Source organism: Tursiops truncatus, chromosome X (assembly GCF_011762595.2).
Source record: "Tursiops truncatus isolate mTurTru1 chromosome X, mTurTru1.mat.Y, whole genome shotgun sequence".
Lineage (NCBI taxonomy): Eukaryota > Metazoa > Chordata > Mammalia > Artiodactyla > Delphinidae > Tursiops > Tursiops truncatus.
Genome location: NC_047055.1, coordinates 830149 through 844025, shown reverse-complemented (window position 1 = coordinate 844025; position 13877 = coordinate 830149). Strand labels below are relative to the sequence as shown.

The 13877-nt window shown below is 39.2% G+C and overlaps 1 protein-coding gene across 11 annotated transcripts in view; it reads right to left on the bottom strand.

Moving 5' to 3' along the window:
- The window catches only part of F8 (coagulation factor VIII), a 122745-nt gene that overhangs the window by 33639 nt on the left and 75229 nt on the right, over positions 1-13877 (bottom strand). For all 11 annotated transcript variants that reach the window (XR_012329102.1, XR_012329103.1, XM_073798755.1 and 8 more), the window contains 3 exons: positions 5686-5898; positions 5175-5403; positions 4802-4984 (listed from right to left, as the gene is read on the bottom strand). Coding sequence is in view for 9 of the 11 variants with exons in the window: in XM_073798755.1 (XP_073654856.1) it covers positions 4802-4984; positions 5175-5403; positions 5686-5898 (625 nt within the window). In the remaining 2 variants the exon portion in view is untranslated. The remainder of the gene's footprint in view (positions 1-4801; positions 4985-5174; positions 5404-5685; positions 5899-13877) is intronic.

Below are 13877 nucleotides of genomic sequence, written 5' to 3'. Positions count from 1 at the left end.
GCAGAGGCGGGGCAAAATCCAAAGCTGAGCCCCGGGAGCTGTGCGAACAAAGAAGAGAAAGGGGAATCTCTCCCAGCAGCCTCAGGAGCAGCGGATTAAAGCTCCACAATCAACTTGATGTACCTGCATCTGTGGAATACATGAATGGGCAACGAATCATCCCAAATAGAGGAGGTGGACTTTGGGAGCAACTGTAGACTTGGGGTTTGCTTTCTGCATCAATTTGTTTCTGGTTTTATGTTTATGTTAGTTTAGTATTTAGAGGTTATTATCACTGGTATATTTGTTTATTGATTTAGTTGCTCTCTTCCTTTTTATATATATTTTTTTCCTTTTTCTCTTTTTGTGAGTGTGTATGTGTATGCTTCTTTGTGTGATTTTGTCTGTATAGCTTTGCTTTTACCATTTGTCCTACAGTTATGTCTGTCCATTTTTTTTTAGTATAGTTTTTAGCACTTGTTATCACTGGTGGATTTGTTTATTGGTTTGGTTGCTCTCTTCTTTTTTTTAAATTGCTTTTTAATTTTAATAATTTTTAAAAATTTTAATAATTTTATTTTATTTATTTATTTTCCTTCTTTCTTTTTTTTCTCCCTTTTCTTCTGAGCCATGTGGCTGACAGGGTCTTGGTGCTCCTGCTGGGTGTCAGGCCTGAGCCTCTGAGGTAGGAGAGCCGAGTTCAGGACATTGGACCACCAGAGACCTCCCGGGCCCATGTAATATCATACGGCGAGAGCTCTCCCAGAGATCTCCATCTCAACGCTAAGACCCAGCTTCACTCAATGACCAGCAAGCTCCAGTGCTGGATGCCCCACGCCAAACAACTAGCGAGACAGGAACACAACCCCACACATTACACCTAAATCAATTAGAGAAAGAAGAACAAAAAACCCCAAAGTTAGCAGAAGGGAAGAAACCATAAAGATCACATCAGAAATAAATGAAAAGGAAATGAAGGAAACTATAGCAAAGATCCATAAAACTAAAAGCTGGTTCTTTGAGAAGATAAACAAAATTGATAAACCATTAGCCAGACTCATCAAGAAAAAAAGGGAGAAGCCTCAAATCAATAGAATTAGAAATGAAAAAGGAGAAGTAACAACTGACACTGCAGAAATACAAAGGATCATGAGAAATTACTACAAGCAACTCTATGCCAATAAAGTGGACAACCTGGAAGAAATGGACAAATTCTTAGAAATGCACAACCTGCCAAGACTGAATCAGGAAGAAATAGAAAATATAAACAGATCAATCACAAGCACTGAAATTGACACTGTCATTAAAAATCTTCCAACAAACAAAAGCCCAGGACCAGACGGCTTCACAGGCAAATTCTATCAAATATTTAGAGAAGAGCTGACACCCATCCTTCTCAAACTCTTCCAAAATATAGCAGAGGGAGGAAAACTCCCAAACTCATTCTACGAGGCCACCATCACCCTGATGCCAAAACCAGACAAGGATGTCACAAAGAAAGAAAACTACAGGCCAATATCACTGATGAACATAGATGCAAAAATCCTCAACAAAATACTAGCAAACAGAATCCAACAGCACATTAAAAGGATCATACACCATGATCAAGTGGGGTTTAGTCCAAGAATGCAAGGATTCTTCAATATACGCAAATCAATCAACGTGATACACCATATTAACAAATTGAAGGAGGAAAACCATATGATCGTCTCAATAGATGCAGAAAAAGCTTTTGACAAAATTCAACGCCAATTTATGATAAAAACGTTCCAGAAAGTAGGCAGAGAGGGAAATTACCTCAACCATATATGGGCCATATATGACAAACCCACAGCCAACATCACTTTTAATGGTGAAAAACTGAAACCATTTCCACTAAGATCAAGAACAAGACAAGGCTGCCCACTCTCACCACTATTATTCAACATAGTTTTGGAAGTTTTAGTCACGGCAATCAGAGAAGAAAAAGAAATAAAAGGAATCCAAACTGAAAAGAAGAAGTAAAACTGTCACTGTTTGCAGATGACATGATACTATACACAGAGAATCCTAAAGATGGTACCAGAAAACTACTAGAGCTAATCAATGAATTGGGTAAAGTAGCAGGATACAAAATTAATGCACAGAAATCTCTTGCATTCCTATACACTAATGACAAAAATATCTGAAGAGAAATTACGGAAACACTTCCATTTACCATTGCAACAAAATGAATAAAATACCTAGAAATAAACCTACTTAAGGAAACAAAAGACCTGTATGCAGAAAACTATAAGACACTGATGAAAGAAATTAAAGATGATACAAACAGATGGAGAGATATACCATGGCCTTGGATTGGAAGAATCAACATTGTGAAAATGACTATACTACCCAAAGCAATCTACAAATTCAATGCAATCCCTATCAAACTACCAATGGCATTTTTCACAGAACTAGAACAAAAAATCTTAAAGTTTGTATGGAGACACAGAAGACCCCAAATAGCCAAAACAATCTTGAGAAAGAAATATGGAGGTGGAGGAATCAGACTCCCTGACTTCAGACTATACTACAAAGCTACAGTCATTAAGACAGTATGGTACTGGCACAAAAACAGAAATATAGATCAATGGAACACGATAGAAAGCCCAGAGATAAACCCACGCACATATGGTCACCTTATCTTTGAAAAAGGAGACAAGAATAGACAATGGAGAAAAGAGAGCCTCTTCAATAAGTGGTGCTGGGAAAACTGGACAGCTACATGTAAAAGAATGAAATTAAAACACTTTCTGGGCTTCCCTGGTGGTGCAGTGGTTGAGAGTCCGCCTGCCGATGCAGGGGACACGGGTTCGTGCCCCGGTCCGGGAAGATCCCACATGCTGTGGAGCGGCTGGGCCCGTGAGCCATGGCCGCTAAGCCTGCGTGTCCGGAGCCTGTACTCCGCAACGGGAGAGGCCACAACAGTGAGAGGCCTGCGTACCGCAAAAACAAACAAACAAAAAAAACACTTCCTAACACCATACACAAAAATAAATTCAAAATGGATTAAAGACCTAAATGTAAGGCCAGACACCATAAAACTCTTAGAGGAAAACATAGGCAGAACACCTTATGACATAAATCACAGCAAGATCCTTTTTGACCCACCTCCTAGAGAAATGGAAATAAAAACAAAAATAAACAAATGGGACCTAATGAAACTTCAAAGCTTTTGCACAGCCAAGGCAACCATAAACAAGACGAGAAGACAACCCTCAGATTGGGAGAAAATATCTGCAAGCGAAGCAACTGACAAAGGATTAATCTCTCAAATATAGAAGCAGCTCATGAAGCTCAATATCAAAAATAAACCAACTCAACCCAAAAATGGGCAGAAGATCTAACAGACATTTCTCCAAAGAAGACATACAGATTACCAACAAGCACGTGAAAGGATGCTCAACATCACTAATCATTAGAGAAATGCATATTAAAACTACAATGTGGTATCACCTCACACTAGTCAGAATGGCCATCATCAAAGTCTAGAAACAATAAATGCTGGAGAGGGTGTGGAGGAAAGGAACCCTCTTGCACTGTTGGTGAGAATATAAATTGATATAGCCACTATGGAGAACAGTATGGAGGTTCCTTAAAAAACTACAAATAGAACTACCATATGACCCAGCAATCCCACTACTGGGCATATACTCTGAGAAAACCATAATTCAAAAAGAGTCATGTACCACTATGTTCACTGCAGCACTATTTACAATAGCCAGGACATGGAAGCAACCTAAGTGTTCATCGACAGAGGAATGTATAAAGAAGATGTGGCACATATATACAATGGAATATTAGTCAGCCATAAAAAGAAATGAAATTGAGTTATTTGTAGTGAGGTGCATGGACCCAGAGTCAGTCGTACAGAGTGAAGTAAGTCCGAAAGAGAAAAACAAATACCATATGCTAACACATATATATATATAGAATTAAAAAAAAAAAAAAGGTCCTGAAGAACCTAGGGGCAGGACAGGAATAAAGAAGCGACACAGAGAATGGACTTGAGGACACAGGGAGGGGGAAGGGTAAGCTGGGACGAAGTGAGAGAGTGGCATGGACTTATATATACAACCAAATGTAAAATAGATAGCTAGTGGGAAGCAGCTGCATGGCACAGGGAGATCAGCTCGGTGCTTTGTTACCACCTAGAGGGGCGGGATAGGGAGGGTGGGAAGGAGGCGCAAGAGGGAGGGGATATGAGGATATAAGTATACGTATAGCTGATTCACTTTGTTATACAGCAGCAACTAACACACCACTGTAAAGGAACTATACTCCAATAAAGATGTTTAAAAAAAAAGTGAGCTTAAAGTCACTGGGCTTATCAGAATTTTTACACAGAAACAGGGGAAGTTTACTTTCACTATTAAACCTGTTTTAAAGGGACACTGGAGAACTAAAATGAAATTATGTTTTGATCAACATTGTGAGGAGTGCTTAATCAATATATTGCTTTCATACATAAACAAATCAGTCTTTGGGAAACTACTGGTGCCATGTGGGATTTGAGGTGGTAGAAAAATCCCTTTTTCCTAGGAAAGTGCTGTGACATCAATTATCCATTTATTCTGTTCTATTTCCTTTATAGCACATCATCTGTATCTGAAATTATCATGTTCACTTGCTAATTTATTTATTATCTCTCTGTAGGGTAAAGTTACTTGAAAAAGTAAGCTACCCGAGAGCAGGGAGTTGGTCTGCTTTGTTCACTGGACATATCCCCAGGGCACAGACCTTTAAAGTAGGTTTTCAGCAAGCACAGTAAGTTGAAGAAAGAGCACAAAGTGGCTCGTACCCGGGTAGAGGTTGTAGACTGCCATTTTATACTCCTCCTTTTTCCGTACAGTGAACACATGTCCACTGAAATGAATAGAATGGATATTTTCATTGCTGCCCATGCTGAGCAGATACCATCGGATCTTTTGATCCTGAGCCATTGCTAAACCAGGTAGTGTATCCATCACATAGCCATTGATTGCTGGAGAAAGAACACAGAGAAAGCTGTTAAAATCTGTTGTATAAGTGTCTTTCCCTCCACTCCAGTCAAAAAATATTGATCCCTATGAGGATTCCACTCCCATACATATAGTCTCAAATCATACAATGTCGAAACCTCAGGCTCAAGGTTCATTTCGCAGCGAGTAATATTTGGGTGTGGAATATATTACCATGGAAGCGATACTTTTCTCTAAAAGTGGGGTCCTCCATCTGGATGTTGCAGGGAGCCCTGCAGTTCCTTTCCATGTTTTCAGTGAAGTACCAGCTCTTGGTCTCATCAAAAATAGTGAAAAACAGAGCAAATTCCTGCACTGTCACTTGTCTCCCATGGGCAGCGCTCAGAGTGTTTGTGCGGCAGATCAGAAGGGGTCCAATCAAGCCTGAGTGCACATCTTTTTCCTGAAAGACACCAGTCCTGTGAGCAAAAGTTCTCTCACCCATGAACCAGAGTGGATTTCTCATCAACTTTTATGCCACTCCAACCCACTCCCCATCTTCCCACAGTACAATTTCTTCCTCTTTAGTAGATTCCAGAGTGATATGTCTAAGCCATAAATATGATGACACCTCCCCTATTTAAAGCTTCCCATTATGCTTAGGATAAATACCAAACTTCCAACATAACACAAAGCCTCTTTCTTTTAAAGCAGAAAGAGGCCAGCACAACACAGACCTGCTTACCAGATCAACATCAGAAAAATACGCCCAGGCTTTGCAGTCAAACTCATCTGTAGTTGGTGCCATATGATGCTGCACTTTCCAGAAGTAAGTTTTGGTTTCATTAGGCTCGACAAACTTTTTTCTAGGTTCTGCTCCTTGCCTCTGATCTTCCTCATAAGAAATAAGGCTAGAATAGAAGGAGTAGGGACGAGATGCCTGGTTTTTAAATGTTACCTGCAGAGCAAGAAAAAAAAAAGAAAAGAAATTTAAGAAAGCAAGTGTTATGTTTTAAGATCTTGTAAAGTTCTTAGGTTAGGGTTTATAGCCCTAATAGCAATGCCGATTTGGGGGGTTTTTATCCAGGTTTTTAATAGCTGGAGGAAATGGTACAGAGTATGGATGTTGTTAGAACCCAAACCTAAAGATCTACAAAAGAAACTGAGACATTTTTGAATTCCAAAATCTTTATGGCATGAACTCAAAGTTGCAAAGGAGAAAATTTCTAAATACTTAAAAGCAATTCCAAAGTAAAAGGGAAAATATCACCACAGGGGTTTTAAGAGACCCTAACTCCAGGAACTGATACTCTTAAATTAAGGTTCTTCATGACAAATGCCAGGATGAATACTTATGATATTTAAAGAAGACTTGTTTTTCAAATTTAAAAAAATCATACATTTTCATGGGACATATGGAAAGTAAAATAAAATTGAAGTCAGAAAAAAATTCACTCACAATCCCATAATTTTAGATCCTCCGATATCCTTCATGTAAACAATCAATTGGGACAATGGATGACTGTTTCTGGAAAAAATAAAACTACCTTGATCTTTGGCTCACACACACCAAAAACAAATTCTAGTCTACAGGAATTATCGATGGATTAAAAAGTTAAATGTTAAGAAATTAAACTGTAAAAGAAAGTTGAAAAAAGTATAGGTGATTTTAAGAAAAAAACATCTCTGTATAGGGAAGGATTTTAATAAACAAAAAAGCTATGAAAGTGTCATAAAGGAAAGATTTATGGGTTACTACCTAAAATTTCAAACCTGTTTTATTTTAAAAACCATTATATACAAAATTAAGAGAAAACAAACTTGGAAAAATATTATTCACTAAAATGATCAATGATCATTAATATATCAATGATCTATAATATACAAGGTAATATAAATGAACAAGAAAAGCACTCCCTCCAAAAATTTCAACTATGCAAATAACATTAATAGATAATTCATTAGAGAAAATCTTAAAATGTTCATGTACATTGCACTCCTGGAATTGTATCCTAGGAAGAGGGTCGTGGCTGCAGCATTACTTAAATAGTAAAAAAAAAAAAAAAAAAAAAAAAAAACTATCTAAAAGGTTGTTCAAAGTAGGTGGTTAAGTAAACCATAAAATCATATAATGGACTAATATTCCATCATTTAAAAATATACGTAGGGTTTTTGTTTCCTGGTGCGCGAGGAGAGGGGATTAAGAGCGCTGTAAGGAACTCCAGAGGCGGGCGCGAGCCGCGGCTAAAAGCGCGGACCCCAGAGACGGGCAGGAGACGCTTAGGCTGCTGCTGCCGCCCCCAAGAAGCTTGTGTGCAACCGCAGGTCACTATCCACACCCCCCTTCCGGGGAGCCTGTGCAGCCCGCCACTGCCAGGGTCCCGGGATCCACGGACAACTTCCCCGGGAGAACGCACGGCGCGCCTCAGGCTGGGGCAACGTCCCGGCGGCCTCTGCCACCGCAGGCTCGCCTTGCAGCCATGCCCCTCCCTCCCCCCAGCCTGAGTGCGCCAGAGCCCACGAATCAGCGGCTCCTTTAACCCCGTCCTGTCTGAGCGAAGAACAGACGCCCTCCTGCGACCTACACGCAGAGGCGGGGCCAAATCCAAAGCTGAGCCCCGGGAGCTGTGACAACAAAGAGGAGAAAGGGAAATCTCTCCCAGCAGCCCCAGGAGCAGCGGATTAAAGCTCCACAATCAACTTGATGTACCTGCATCTGTGGAATACATGAATAGAAAACGAATCATCCCAAATTGAGGAGGTGGACTTTAGAAGCAAAGATATATACTTTTTTCCCCTTTTTCTCTTTTTGTGAGTGTGTATGTGTATGCTTCTGTGTGAGATTTTGTCTGTATAGCTTTGCTTCCACCATTTGTCCTAGGGTTCTATCTGTCCGTTTTTTTTTCTCTTAATAATTATTTTTTTATTTTAATAACTTTATTAATTTTATCTTACTTTATTTTACTTTATCTTCTTTCTTTCTTCTTTTCCTTCCTTCCCTCCTACCTTCCTTCCTCCCTCCCTCCCTCCCTCCTTTGTTTCTTTCTTTCTTTCTTTCTTTCTGCTTCTACTAATTCTTTCTTTCTACTTTTCTCCCTTTTATTCTGAGCCGTGTGGATGAAATGCTCTTGGTGCTGCAGTCAGCAGTCAGCGTTGTGCCTCTGAGGTGGGAGAGCCAACTTCAGGACACTGGTCCACAAGAGACCTCCCAGCTCCACATAATATCAAATGGCGAAAATCTCCCAGAGATCTCCATCTCAACACCAGCACCCAGCTTCACTCAACAACCAGCAAGCTACAGTGCTGGACATCCTATGCCAAACAACTAGCAAGACAGGAACACAACCCCACCCATTAGCAGAGAGGCTGCCTAAAATCATAATAAGTCCACAGACACCCCAAAACACACCACCAGACGTGGACCTGCCCACCAGAAAGACAAGATCCAGCCTCACCCACCAGAACACAGGCCCTAGTCCCCTCCACCAGGAAGCCTACACAACCCACTGAACCAACTTTAGCCACTGGAGACAGACACCAAAAACAGCGGGAACTACGAACCTGCAGTCTGCAAAAAGGAGACCGCAAACACATTAAGATAAGCAAAATGAGAAGACAGAAAAACACACAGCAGATGAAGGAGCAAGATAAAAACCCACGAGACCTAACAAATGAAGCGGAAATAGCCAGTCTACCTGAAAAAGAATTCAGAATAATGATAGTAAAGATGATCCAAAATCTTGGAAATAGAATAGAGAAAATGCAAGAAACATTTAACAAGGACCTAGAAGAACTAAAGATGAAACAAGCAGTGATGAACAACACAATAAATGAAATTAAAAATACTCTAGAAGGGATCAATAGCAGAATAACTGAGGCAGAAGAACGGATAAGTGACCTGGAAGATAAAATAGTGGAAATAACTACTGCAGAGCAGAATACAGAAAAAAGAATGAAAAGAACTGAGGACAGTCTCAGAGACCTCTGGGACAACATTAAACACACCAACGTTCGAATTATAGGGGTTCCAGAAGAAGAAGAGAAAAAGAAAGGGACTGAGAAAATATTTGAGGAGATTATAGTTGAAAACTTCCCTAATATGGGAAAGGAAATAGTTAATCAAGTCCAGGAAGCACAGAGAGTCCCATACAGGATAAATCCAAGGAGTAACATGCCAAGACACATATTAATCAAACTGTCAAAAATTAAATACAAAGAAAATATATTAAAAGCAGCAAGGGAAAAACAACAAATAATACACAAGGGAATCCCCATAAGGTTAACAGCTGATCTTTGAGCAGAAACTCTGCAAGCCAGAAGGGACTGGCAGGACATATTTAAAGTGATGAAGGAGAAAAACCTGCAAACAAGATTACTCTACCCAGCAAGGATCTCATTCAGATTTGATGGAGAAATTAAAACCTTTACAGACAAGCAAAAGCTGAGAGAGTTCAGCACCACCAAACCAGCTCTACAACAACTGCTAAAGGAACTTCTCTAGGCAAGAAACACAAGAGAAGGAAAAGACCTACAATAGCGAACCCAAAACAAATAAGAAAATGGGAATAAGAACATACATATTGATAATTACCTTAAATGTAAATGGATTAAATGCTCCCACCAAAAAACACAGACTGGCTGAATGGATACAAAAACAAGACCCATATATTTGCTGTCTACAAGAGACCCACTTCAGACCTAGAGACACATACAGACTGAAAGTAAGGGGATGGAAAAAGATATTTCATGCAAATGGAAACCAATAGAAAGCTGGAGTAGCAATTCTCATATCAGACAAAATAGACTTAAAAATAAAGACTATTAGAAGAGACAAAGAAGGACACTACATAATGATCAAGGGATCCAAGAAGAAGATATAACAATTGTATATATTTATGCACCCAACATAGGAGCACCTCAATACATAAGGCAAATACTAACAGCCATGAAAGGGGAAATCAACAGTAACACATTCATAGTAGGGGACTTTAACACCCCACTTTCACCAATGGAAAGATCATCCAAAATGAAAATAAATAAGGAAACACAAGCTTTAAATGATACATTAAACAAGATGGACTTAATTGATATTTATAGGACATTCCATTCAAAAACAACAGAATACACATTTTTCTCAAGTGCTCATGGAACATTCTCCAGGATAGATCATATCTTGGGTCACAAATCAAGCCTTGGTAAATATAAGAAAATTGAAATTGTATCAGGTATCTTTTCCGACCACAGTGCTATGAAACTAGATATCAATTACAGGAAAAGATCTGTAAACAATACAAACACATGGAGGCTAAACAATACACTACTTAATAACGAAGTGATCACTGAAGAAATCAAAGAGGAAATCAAAAAATACCTAGAAACAAATGACAATGGAGACACGACGACCCAAAATCTATGGGATGCAGCAAAAGCAGTTCTAAGAGGGAAGTCTATAGCAATACAATCCTACCTTAAGAAACAGGAAACATCTCGAATAAACAACCTAACCTTGCACCTAAAGCAATTAGAGAAAGAAGAACAAAAAAACCCCAAAGTTAGCAGAAGGAAAGAAATCATAAAAATCAGATCAGAAATAAATGAAAAAGAAATGAAGGAAATAATAGCAAAGATCCATAAAACTAAAAGCTGGTTCTTTGAAAGGATAAACAAAATTGATAAACCACTAGCCAGACTCATCAAGAAAAAAAGGGAGAAGACTCAAATCAACAGAATTAGAAATGAAAAAGGAGAAGTAACAACTGACACTGCAGAAATACAAAAGATCATGAGAGATTACTACAAGCAACTCTATGCCAATAAAACGGACAACCTGAAAGAAATGGACAAATTCTTAGAAAAGCACAACCTTCCAAGACTGAATCAGGAAGAAATAGAAAATACGAACAGACCAATCACAAGCATTGAAATTGAAACTGTGATTAAAAATCTTCCAACAAACAAAAGCCCAGGACCAGATGGCTTCACAGGCAAATTCTATCAAACATTTAGAGAAGAGCTAACACCTATCCTTCTCAAACTCTTCCAAAATATAGCAGAGGGAGGAACACTCCCAAACTAATTCTACAAGGCCACCATCACCCTGATACCAAAACCAGACAAAGATGTCACAAAGAAAGAAAACTACAGGCCAATATCACTGATGAACATAGATGCAAAAATCCTCAACAAAATACTAGCAAACAGAATCCAACAGCACATTAAAAGGATCATACACCATGATCAAGTGGGGTTTAGTCCAGGAATGCAAGGATTCTTCAATATAAGCAAATCAATCAACGTGATACACCATATTAACAAATTGAAGGAGAAAAACCATATGATCATCTCAATAGATGCAGAGAAAGCTTTCGACAAAATTCAACACCCATTTATGATAAAAAAACCTGCAGAAAGTAGGCATAGAGAGAACTTTCCTCAACGTAATAAAGGCCATATATGACAAAGCCACAGCCAACATCGTCCTCAATGGTGAAAAACTGAAAGCATTTCCACTAAGATCAGGAAGAAGACAAGGTTGCCCACTCTCACCACTATTATTCAACATATTTTTGGAAGTTTTAGCCACAGCAATCAGAGAAGAAAAGGAAATAAAAGGAATGCAAATCGGAAAAGAAGAAGTAAAGCTGTCACTGTTTGCAGATGACATGATACTATACATAGAGAATCCTAAAGATGCTACCAGAGAACTACTAGAGCTAATCAACAAATTTGGTAAAGTAGCAGGATACAAAATTAATGCACAGAAATCTCTGGCATTCCTATTCACTAATGATGAAAAATCTGAAAGTGAAATCAAGAAAACACTCCCATTTATCACTGCAACAAAAAGAATAAAATACCTAGGAATAAACCTACCTAAGGAGACAAAAGACCTGTATGCAGAAAATTATAAGACACTGATGAAAGAAATTAAAGAGGATAGAAACAGATGGAGAGATATACCATGTTCTTGGATTGGAAGAATCAACATTGCAAAAATGACTCTACTACCCAAAGCAATCTACAGATTCAATGCAATCCCTATCAAACTACCACTGGCATTTTTCACAGAACTAGAACAAAAAATTTCAGAATTTGTATGGAAACACAAAAGACCCCAAATAGCCAAAGCAATCTTGAGAAAGAAAAACAGAGCTGGAGGAATCAGACTCCCTGACTTCAGACTATACTACAAAGCTACAGTAATCAAGACAGTATGGTACTGGCACAAAAACAGAAACATAGCTCAATGGAACAGGATAGAAAGCCCAGAGATAAACCCACGCACATATGGTCACCTTATCTTTGATAAAGGAGGCAGGAATATACAGTGGGGAAAGGACAGCCTCTTCAATAAGTGGTGCTGGGAAAACTGGACAGGTACATGTAAAAGTATGAGATTAGCTCACTCCCTAACACCATACACAAAAATAAGCTCAAAATGGATTAAAGACCTAAATGTAAGGCCAGAAACTATCAAACTCTTAGAGGAAAATATAGGCAGAACACTCTATGACATAAATCACAGCAAGATCCTTTTTGACCCACCTCCTAGAGAAATGGAAATAAAAACAAAAATAAACAAATGGGACCTAATGAAACTTCAAAGCTTTTGCACAGCAAAGGAAACCATAAACGAGACTAAAAGACAACCCTCAGAATGGGAGAAAATATTTGCAAATGAAGCAACCGACAAAGGATTAATCTCCAAAATTTATAAGCAGCTCATGCAGCTCAATAACAAAAAAAAAACAAACAACCCAATCCAAAAATGGGCAGAAGACCTAAATAGACATTTCTCCAAAGAAGATATACAGACTGCCAACAAACACATGAAAGAATGCTCAACATCACTAATTATTAGAGAAATGCAAATCAAAACTACAATGAGATATCATCTCACACCAGTCAGAATGGCCATCATCAAAAAATCTAGAAACAATAAATGCTGGAGAGGGTGTGGAGAAAAGAGAACCCTCTTGCACTGTTGGTGGGAATGTAAACTGATACAGCCACTGTGCAGAACAGTATGGAGGTTCCTTAAAAAACTACAAACAGAACTACCATATTACCCAGAAATCCCACTACTGGGCATATACCCTGAGGAAACCATAATTCAAAAAGAGTCATGTACCAAAATGTTCATTGCAGCTCTCTTTACAATAGCCCGGAGATGGAAACAACCTAAGTGTCCATCATCGGATGAATGGATAAAGAAGATGTGGCAATATATACAATGGAATATTACTCAGCCATAAAAAGAAACGAAATTGAGCTGTTTGCAATGAGGTGGATAGACCTAGAGTCTGTCATACAGAGTGAAGTAAGTCAGAAAGAGAGAGACAAATACCGTATGCTAACACATATATACGGAATTTAAGAAAAAAAATGTCATGAAGAACCTAGGGGTAAGACAGGAATAAAGACACAGACCTACTAAAGAATGGACTTGAGGATATGGGGAGGGGGAAGGGTAAGCTGTGATAAAGCGAGAGAGAGGCATGGACATATATACATTACCAAACGTAAGGTAGATAGCTAGTGGGAAGCAGCCGCATAGCACAGGGAGATCAGCTCGGTGCTTTGTGACCGCCTGGAGGGGTGGGATAGGGAGGGTGGGAGGCAGGGCGACGCAAGAGGGAAGAGATATGGGAACATATGTATATATATAACTGATTCATTTTGTTGTAAAGCAGAAACTAACACACCATTGTAAAGCAATTATACTCCAATAAAGATGTTAAAAAAATATATATGTAGGGGCCTTCCCTGGTGGCGCAGTGGTTGAGAGTCCGCCTGCCGATGCCGGGGACACGGGTTCGTGCCCCGGTCCGGGAAGATCCCACATGCCGCGGAGCGGCTGGGCCCGTGAGCCATGGCCGCTGAGCCTGCGCGTCCGGAGCCTGTACTCCGCATCGGGAGAGGCCATAACAGTCAGAG